Here is a 9,371-nt window from a genome sequence, read left to right as displayed (position 1 = left end):
CTAGCTAAGCTCCTCAATGAGCTACCCAGAGCGACACGGTGCCTAGCAACCAGCTACGTACAGGTCACTTCCCTACGACTAAGTCATACCGATACCGATTCAAACTAATCGACTCACCTAAATGCAGGACGTGCGGCGTAGATGATAGCATCTCGCACAGAGTATTTATATGTAGAAGACACATAATGGCAAGAATTACCTTGCGAAAAAAGATAACCAAGATCAACATTCGGTTCGAATTAGGTCCAATGCTCAGGAACGCACAAGCTCTTCAAGCCCTTTACGAGTTTTTCAAACCACAATTGACTACGTACCCAAGATACTCCGGTGGTTCGGCTTAACCGAGAAAATTCCCGGACACGCAAATCATCAAGACATTTTACGACACTAGTCAAGAAACGCTTCCTACCAATTCAACATGCCATTCAAATCCTCATGCTTTAAGAAGTATTGATGGACGCAGTTTAACTTTGTATCGTCTTAACAATATATTTATATTTCATCATCATCATCAGCCGAAATATAGTCCTACTGACAAGTGAATAACATCAACTCATCATAGTGCACTCAGTTTGCACTTACTCCATGAAACGATACTTAACTCCACACGCATCCAATTCGGTTTCTACTATTCGCATGAATTCATGAAGTGAGGTTACAAAAAGATGGTAAATTAATATTAAAAAAATAGAAGTATTACAACAACGAGCATTTTTGCAATTTGCGGTACTTACTAATGTGCTAAATAGAACCATTAATATTTAAGATATTTTTTCGTGTATGTTTCAGACCCTAAGTCTCCCCAAAAGAACAGTTTAAGAGAACACTGCAGCGTATGCGAAACATTGACCCTCTCTATCGAGCATAGGTGTGAGGTGAAGCACACCATGTCGGACATCAGTAGCTGATGTACGCTGGAAGAGTCCAGCTTTGCCAAGATAACGAATACCAGCTCTAGTAGAAAGTGGTTCACCACGCTTGAAAGCATCTTTTACCAGCTCCTTCAGGGCCTTCGTTTCTGCATTGCGCTTTGGTCCACATGAGAGTACACTCGTAAGCGAAGCGTGGTGTAGTGTCGAGTAGTTCCTGTCGAACGATGTTTTAGTTGGAAGTCCCAAAAATTGGAGTAAGTCAGGTGTCAAGAAGACAATCTCTCTCTTGTTGCGTTTTATAACCATGAGCTGAAGATATGATTAACAATCATTTTCACATATATCAACATTCACCTTCGTGTATGTGTGCTCAAAGAAAGCTAATTGTGACTCCAGCGGTTTTGGCTCGCTTCCAGCAAGGTTTTCGGCACCATATAACCTCTGGCCAGTCTTGTTGTTAGTGAGAAGCTGATCAGTCGGTCTGTTCTTTGAGAAGAACTTCTTCATTCTGCTTCCCATGGTCATACCCCCACTAACACCCTGGCTAGATCTCGAGTTAGTTAGCATATCGCCTTCATGTTCTACTTCCAGGGATTGGCCCGCTGCCAGTTTCATTGAAGAAGTCTTAGTATTCAAAGACTGATACTCATTGTCTTCATCTTCATCCTCACCCTCTGGTCTACCGAAACGGCTCATTGTTGGAGAAAATGTGAGTCCCTTGTCCTCTATCAGCCCGATACTTTGAGGGTCATTGTTGGTTGATCCAAGCAAGAATGAGAGATTCTTAGAAGACGAGAGTATACCAGTGACATTTACTTGACCACCTATGAAGTAAGCTATCTTGCCTTGCGAATCATGCAAAGGAATCATGTTCAAAAGGCAGAAGAAAGGTGTTCCATCTGCGCGATAGTTGAGGAGCAACTCGGTGATCGATACGCCATTATTGAGTGCATCTCTGATACGTTGGACCGACTGTGGAGCAGTACCTGGTCCTTGCAAGAAACGACAATTGCGTCCAATGATTGTTGAGTGGTGGTATCCAGTGACCTAAATATATGTGTTAAAGGGCTCATTAAACAATTGTCTTACCTTCGAGAAACCATCACTAGCCATGACAATGGGATGGTCGCGGAGCCTTGGGTTTGTTATGACAAAGGCATCACTCAAACCATCCTTTTCACGGTCAGAAAGTATGGCCTTACCGAGCCTAACTTTAGCTCTCTCTACTAGCTTAAAACGAACGAATTGCTGAAATTCGTTCTCATAAAGCGAGGTTAGGAGGTGTTGTTGCATTGGTTCCAAACCGGAGTCTGTTTGTGAAAGTTTTTGTAGGCTGATGAATGTATTCTCAGTGTGTACTGGTGGGATGGTTACCTTGTTCGGTGAAGAAGACGACAGGTAAAGCTGATAAAGTACTTCAGAACCAGCCTCAAATGTGTTAGCTAAGTAAAACGATCAAAACTGTTTTCCACTCACTCTAATTTGGTTGACAAGCTTATCATAAACTGTTGTATCTGTCCAACAGTCAAGTTTGCTAACTGAATCTGGGGAAAGCGTCTCAAGGAATTGTCTAAAGCGATATCTACCAAGTGAATCAGTTAGGAGTTGCTCGAAAACTTGCTCAGACATGAGGTGTCTCAATGACCACTCTAAGTCAGCTTGAATGAGGGAAATTGGGTGGGCTGTGAGGTGGTTCTAGTGTGTATTAGTCTATTTACCTTCGACGGTATAAGCTACCCACTTCAGACTTGTTGAGTAAATTCCAATCAGGAAGGTTGTGAAGCCTGCGTTGGGTCGGCGGAGGCTTAGCCATTTCAGCTGGCGCCCATTCAGTGAGGTTAGACTTGTTATTGATGTGATGTATGTCGTGATGAAAATCTGCATGCGACTGCTGACGCGATGGTGGCAACTTATTGGACGAGTTTGGAGGTGATTCAGGTGGTGTTATATGTTGCGAATAATTGTTACTGGTAAATAGCGCATTGCTGAGTTGTGGTGAAGTTAACTTGTCGTCTGAAGCTGACAGCGGCGGTGTACCATTTCCTTTCCTATTCAGGACCATTGTAGCGTCGGTTCGTGAAATGTTTATGTTCTCATCTGAAGCGATAAAAATGGGCACGTCAGCGTACCAAAATCGCGATGCAGGCAAACGGACGGTACCTTCTTCTTCAGAGCTGATGTAGTCGTCCTGTCTGTTGGAAATCAGCGAATGAAACACAGAAGAGAAGACATACTCATTCAAAGTATAGCCACGCGATGCGTTCGAATAACCTCTCCTCAAGTCTAAAGAACCGCGTGGTCGGGAAGTTGATCTGTGACAAATAAGTCAGATAACGGAGAAATCATCCACGCACTTGGTTTGCTGTATTTTTCCTAAATTACCGCCGATAAAATTTAAGTCCATCGTCGTCAAAGTTGAGGATCTTTGAAGATGCCAAAGCTGTCAAAGTCGTGGTGTCTCTACGGCCAAGTCGCTGAGGTCATAAGAGGATACTGCAGCGTATGAAGTACAAACTATAGAGAGTTATACAGCTCATTTCTGTATACTAGCTATATCTCGTCTTCTCTTCGTACGACGACCATGAGTAATATCCCACTCGATGAGATTATTAGCAACATAGTACAGCCAAAGTCGAACGACGTTATTAGGTACTATCAAAATGAGCTTCTCAATATACAGAAGTCAGCTGCTGGCTGGCAACTCATGGAAGAACTCCTCGAGCTAGATGATACGATCTACAAGTTTTACGGAGCCTTAACAGCCCAAATAAAAGCATCAAATGACTTCATACATCTTAATGAGGACGATAAACTCAGTTTCCAGCAAAAAATATTACATTACACTAATCAAAACAACCAAAACAAGTTGCTATCTAATAAGTTGCTATCTACTCTAATAGTGACACTCGTGAAATCATCGTTAAATGACCTATTCAGTATCCTCAGCCAGGTGCACTTACCAGACTCATTCAAGTTGGCCGTCGTCTTGGAGGATCTCGTAAGGTTGGAATTCAGCAAAGAGCAAACACAACAGTTACGCCAGCAGTTGCTTTCCAACAAAGACTATATAGAAACCACAATACTGAGCAATTTGGAGGATCTGGACGCGACAACGACTTCAATTGAGAATTATCTGAAGTTCAACAGTTCTCATGATTTCCTGGATAGACTGTTAAATGTGCTTTTATCCACGATAAACACTGAAAACTACAGTAAAGTTGCTGCAATCGTCGAAATACTTATCACTTTCAAGGATTATTCAGTACCAGTCTCTCAACTATTGACGTCACCTTTGACTTCTCAAGTATGGCAGGAATGCGTAGAAAATGAATCGTCCGATGAAAATAGTCAAGCTATTGTCAACTTGTTGATGTCATTTGTCGATAGCTATACGGATTTCATCATCAACCAGCCAACCTCTCAAACTACCCATGGTCTTCTTCAACTAGCATTGTCAGCAACTTCATTCCCAGGTGTGGCGGGAAGTGATGAAACTATATCCGAAAGTTCGCTCGACATCTGGTTCCAACTTCAGGATACCCTCTCAGATGACCCTACAAATATCGAGCATTTCAAGGACTACTTTACCCAACTCTCTTATATTCTTCTTACAAAGAGCGTATTTCCAAGTTCAATTGCTCAGAACCAACTCGCGAGAGATCAATTCTTAAGTTATAGGCAGGTAGTTGGTGATACCTTCATTTATTCATACTACGTACTGAGGAACGGCTTGATTGAAATACTTTATAATACTTTGAATAATGTCTTACAATCATCTGAACAAGTAGAGTCAACATTATTTGCATTCAAGTCGATACAAGAGGCTCTACCGGAGGATGATAGTGCAGTTAATAGGCTTTTCAATCCACAATTTATTGATATTGTCTCTTCTCACAGCCAGCGTACCCAAAGAACACTCTTGATTGTTATAGACGAGTACTCGCCTCAAATAAGCAACCATCCGTCAGTCTTACCACCCCTGTTGAACTTTGTTGTGTCGAAGCTATCCGACATAGAGCTAGCTACTCCTGCAGCAAATGCCCTGAGGAGTCTATGTGGTGATTGTAAACAGCATCTCATACAAGAAATTGGTGCATTTGGAGAATTACACACTAATTTATCGACAACTGTACCCGTCATGGAAAGATCCAAAGTAATACAAGCGATCGTCTCTATCGTCAATGCGTTACCACCTTTCCAAGCTAAAGACCCGCTGATTTCCATGGTCAGGCCACTGATAGATATAATTTTCGCCAATATAGACATAGCTATTAAAGCAAAAGAGAGCTCACAACGCGATGATGTTTTGATAGCGCTAGACAACCTCCTGGCTGTTTCCAAAGGATTGGTAAACTACGACGAGGATGTCAACCAAAATGCTATTGATGTTGTTGGAAATGATGAAGCAGTTACACAACTGAGAAAACAATTAATTGAAATAGGTGCAAAGATTGCTATGGAAGGCACCTCCGATTCCGATCTTTCTACTGTAAGTGATAACAAATAAAGCTTTTTTGTTAACCTCTTCAGCAGATTTATGGAGATATAGTGAAAAGTCTAACGATATCACCTACGCAACCGACACTTCTCACACCAAGTATAGATGATCTCTTAAATGTCGCAGGAATGGCCCTATCGACACTCATACCGTCATCAATCTGGTTGAGTTTGTCTACGTCGTTGATAAACAGATCTAAACTGATTATCGATGAAAAACCACATACGAGAGATGCTCTCGTATCAATAATATTGCAACTTGTTACTATAGCTTGGAGTGGTATATCGAAAACACTAACCGATGAATTGAAAATGCAAGATCACCCAGATCTCACGTCAACCTTCTTCGGTTTGTTGACAATGTTGACGAAAACACTTCCAATTGCATTCCTTCAATTAAATGGAACTGTTCTGGAAGGTTTGCTGACATTCTCCACCGTTGCTCTCAAAATACCTGAGAGACATTCTTTGAGATCAGCAGCTGACTTTGTTGCTAGTGTTATCTTCCAGACACGGAATCTACCACCGATGGAGCAAGGTATTGTTGATAATCTTCTAAAGCAATATGGTGCACCTATGGTTAGAATTAGTTTAATTGGTGCTGCACACAATGCTCCTCGCTCACAAGTACCTATACTAGGCGAGATTGTTTTCCTTTTCGTCGTCAAACTCTCCAGCCAATCTGAAAGATGGGTCGAGGCGGCAGTGCTCGAACCATTAGACGTCTACTCAAGAGCTTCTCTTCAGGATAAAGAAAAGTTAGCCAAGACTATAAATGCGTAGGTCTATTGCTAAGCATGGTATTTTTTTGTTAACAGGAATCTAAGCGCACGTACGGCAAGACGTGTAAAAGAGGCTTGCAGTGAATTCGCGGGTATCTGCAGAGGTACACAAGGTTCAGCATTCGGAATGGCCGTATCAGCAATTTAAAAAGTATCCATCTATGTAATAATTTATTAATATTGTAATAACGCCTTAGAAGACATTGAATTGTTTGGTCATTGGAAGAACATCAGAAGGTGGTACTGTACAGAGCACACCATCTGCTTTTACTTCGTAGGATTCAGGATCTACTTCCATTTTTGGTGTCGTGCTATTGTGCTTCATGTCTTGTTTGCTAACATCTCGACATTTCTTCACTGCCAATGCTCGTTTATCTAGTTTGTAGCTATCATATTTACCATTCTTCAGGGAGATTTCACTAACGAAATTGAAAGAGTTCTTTGACGCTGCTTTATGTAAGGCACCGAACATTTCGTAACTTATTATAGGCTCGACCGTTGGTATTGAGGCGTTTGCTTCTCCGACGGCGGCCCAAGCTATGTAACCTCCTTTTATGACTATCTCAGGTTTAACACCGAAGTTTTGTGGTTGGTACATAACCAAATCTGCTAATTTACCAGGTTGGATATCACCCACAACATGTGAGATACCATGTGTGATTGCAGGATTGATGTTGAGTTTGGATACGTATCTCTTTACTCTCTCATTGTCATTCTTATTCTCCGCGTCGGCGCCTTCTAAATGACCCGTTAGGGATTTCATCTTGTGAGCTGTGCGCCATGTGCGGGAGACTACTTCTCCTATACGACCCTGCTGGCGTCAATGATGAGTTTTCACAGCACATAATTACTCACCATCGCCTGACTGTCAGATGATATCATTGATATTGCACCCGTATCTATGATGTGTTAGATAACAAATGTAGCTTCAATCCTTACGCACCATGTAAAACGTCTTCAGCTGCTACCGTTTCTCCTCGAATACGAGAGTCCGCAAAAGCGACATCTAAACAGTGTTAAGAATTTTTACGTCCGTAATTGACACCTACCCTCTGGTACATTCTTGTCAAGGTGGTGACAAACCATGACCATCTAAATTAGATCAGTTCGGATGTTCCCATGGAACCAAAACACTTACATCCAAATGTTCATCAAGAGTGTTCTTACAGAATGGTCTTGTAGGGTTAGTCGAACTAGGAAGGACATTGTTTTGTTCACAGACGACCTTTAAGACGATATAAGCGGCACATCGAAACAAAATGAGACCTACGATAATATCTGGTGCGTGACCACCACCAGCACCTTCTGTGTGGTATGTATGTATAGTACGACCCTTGAATGCCTCAATCGTACCTTCACGGGGTGTTAGATAGACACAATTATCAAGAAATTAACGCACTTTCGACGAAACCACTCTCATTTAGTGTATCAGTGTGGATGTTGACCTGTATATCATACTTATCGGCAATAGATAAGCAGTTGTCGATAGCAGCAGGTGTAGCTCCCCAATCCTTCGCGAGTTAGTCTCTATATAAAACATAACATATAACTTACCTCGTGGAGTTTGAGACCTGCGGCACCAGCTTCAATCACGTCTATGAGACCTTGCGTTCCGGAGCTGTTTCGTAAAGTCAATAAAATCGTTAGGGAAGCTCTTCACCTACTCATTTCCCTTTCCGGTAAATGCAACGTTGAGGGCTATTCCATCGGTAGCACTGAAGATGTTCTCTATGTGGTTTGCACCTGGCGTACACGTCGTTGCTGTTGTGCCCGCGGCAGGACCTCCAGTCCCACCACCAATGAGAGTTGTAATACCAGTACCGAGGGCTTGTTTACAGAGATCTGGGGATATAAAGTGGACATGCACATCCTGGGCACCAGCGACGACTATATTACCCTCACCGGCAATAACTTCAGTGTTTACACCCACTATCATATCGTCTGTGACCCCATTCATGACATCTGGATTGCCTGCCTTTCCAATTGCTTTGATGAATCCAGCCTTGATACCGATGTCCGCCTGTATGGAGCGCTTTAGTGAGAGCATAGAAAGTGATTAACATACCTTATATATACCAGTCCAGTCAACGATTAGGGCATTGGTAATTACGGTATCGAGAGTTTCGCTGTCGCCTCTTCCTGTTGCTTGACCCATACCCTCTCGGAGTACCTTGCCGCCACCAAATTTACATTCATCACCATAGTGAGTCATGTCATGCTCGACTTCAATCCACAAATCTGTATCAGCTAGTCTAACTTTGTCACCTGTAGTTGGACCGAAGATTGAAACATAGATTTCTCTCGAAAATGGTGTGCCACTGCTGAAAGTTTCCCTTGCGTTAATATCTTCCTTATGTGCAAAGCCAGCAGCTTTGACATTTTGATAGATCCTGTGCGTTTCAGCTTTATCGTAGACACCAGTTGCGAGATTGCTTCCACCGGATATGTATTTATGGCCACCGATCTCGACAAGCGCAACAGTGATACTAGCACCAGGCTCGAATCTGATAGCAGTACCTGCTAATAAATCAAGTCGCTTTCCATATGCTTTTATTCTGTCAAACTCCAATTCTTTGTTAACTTCTACGAAATGATAATGTGATCCGACCTGGACAGGTCTATCTCCGAGATTCGTTACTTTCAATTCGATCTTCTTCCTATTTTTGTTGATCATAACATCTGGTGTACCGAGTTTGGTAACGATCGCACCCGGTTGCTTATCAGGTGCATATAGCTCAGCAGGGTGAGGTGGGAATAAATCATTAGAAGGAACAGGGAAGAATGACGCGTAAAGTGCCAACTCTAAGTTGCCATCCTGTGTAGAAATTGGTTGATGTATTGTTACTAAGAAAGTGCCATCCGGAAAAGTACCTTCGACCTGTAATTCCTTGATTCTGAAAGGAACGTCTGGTGTAACGTGTCGTCTGCCCAGCATGTTCTTCCCCAAGGTCATCAATTTCGCAACGCTGGACTCGCCGTCTCTAATTAATTCGTGTATGACCGTGCTTATCAGTGCGATCGCTTCCGTTTCATTGAGGCATTGACCTCTGGCTAGCCTACGCTGTGCTAAGACTCCCAAAGCGTTCATTTGCACTTTGTGGTGCTCATGGGGAAACAGTCTCATTTTCGCTCTATTTGATGGTTGGTAGAGAAAGATAAGAAAAGCAACAAGAATAAATAAGGTTGAAATTAAAAAAAGTTCGAGTAAAAAGCTATGAAT

At 42.3% G+C, this 9,371-nt stretch overlaps 3 protein-coding genes across 3 annotated transcripts; 1 reads left to right on the top strand and 2 right to left on the bottom strand.

The window, feature by feature from the left end:
- Positions 1-682: 682 nt before the first annotated feature.
- On the bottom strand, positions 683-9,304 carry WALSEDRAFT_34262 (urease). Its single transcript, XM_006960768.1, has 17 exons — positions 8,217-9,304; positions 7,816-8,171; positions 7,706-7,769; positions 7,551-7,662; positions 7,422-7,504; positions 7,290-7,376; positions 7,201-7,243; positions 7,095-7,157; positions 7,007-7,050; positions 6,197-6,962; positions 5,406-6,148; positions 3,107-5,361; positions 3,033-3,064; positions 2,614-2,969; positions 2,349-2,567; positions 1,227-2,300; positions 683-1,181 (listed from the first exon to the last, which is right to left on the bottom strand). Exons 1-10 carry the CDS (start codon positions 9,273-9,275, stop codon positions 6,345-6,347), a joined length of 2,529 nt encoding a protein of 842 aa, XP_006960830.1. The 5' UTR covers positions 9,276-9,304; the 3' UTR covers positions 683-1,181; positions 1,227-2,300; positions 2,349-2,567; positions 2,614-2,969; positions 3,033-3,064; positions 3,107-5,361; positions 5,406-6,148; positions 6,197-6,344.
- Positions 1,680-2,039, bottom strand: WALSEDRAFT_10239 (hypothetical protein; the record flags this gene model as incomplete). The annotated part of the gene is made up of 2 exons (XM_006960770.1): positions 1,680-1,919; positions 1,962-2,039. Coding segments are annotated over 2 exons (318 nt in total), but the record flags the coding sequence as incomplete, so codon positions are not given.
- WALSEDRAFT_58919 (hypothetical protein) lies at positions 2,990-6,343 on the top strand. Its single transcript, XM_006960769.1, has 3 exons — positions 2,990-5,361; positions 5,406-6,148; positions 6,197-6,343. The coding sequence occupies exons 1-3, from the start codon at positions 3,454-3,456 to the stop codon at positions 6,297-6,299; spliced, it is 2,754 nt and encodes a 917-aa protein (XP_006960831.1). The 5' UTR covers positions 2,990-3,453; the 3' UTR covers positions 6,300-6,343.
- Positions 9,305-9,371: the final 67 nt, after the last annotated feature.

The sequence above is a fragment of the Wallemia mellicola genome, assembly GCF_000263375.1.
Source record: "Wallemia mellicola CBS 633.66 unplaced genomic scaffold WALSEscaffold_36, whole genome shotgun sequence".
In the NCBI taxonomy this organism is placed as follows: Eukaryota; Fungi; Basidiomycota; class Wallemiomycetes; order Wallemiales; family Wallemiaceae; genus Wallemia; species Wallemia mellicola.
The sequence above is the reverse complement of the archived record's forward strand: the minus strand, read 5'-3'. Positions and strand labels throughout refer to the sequence as shown.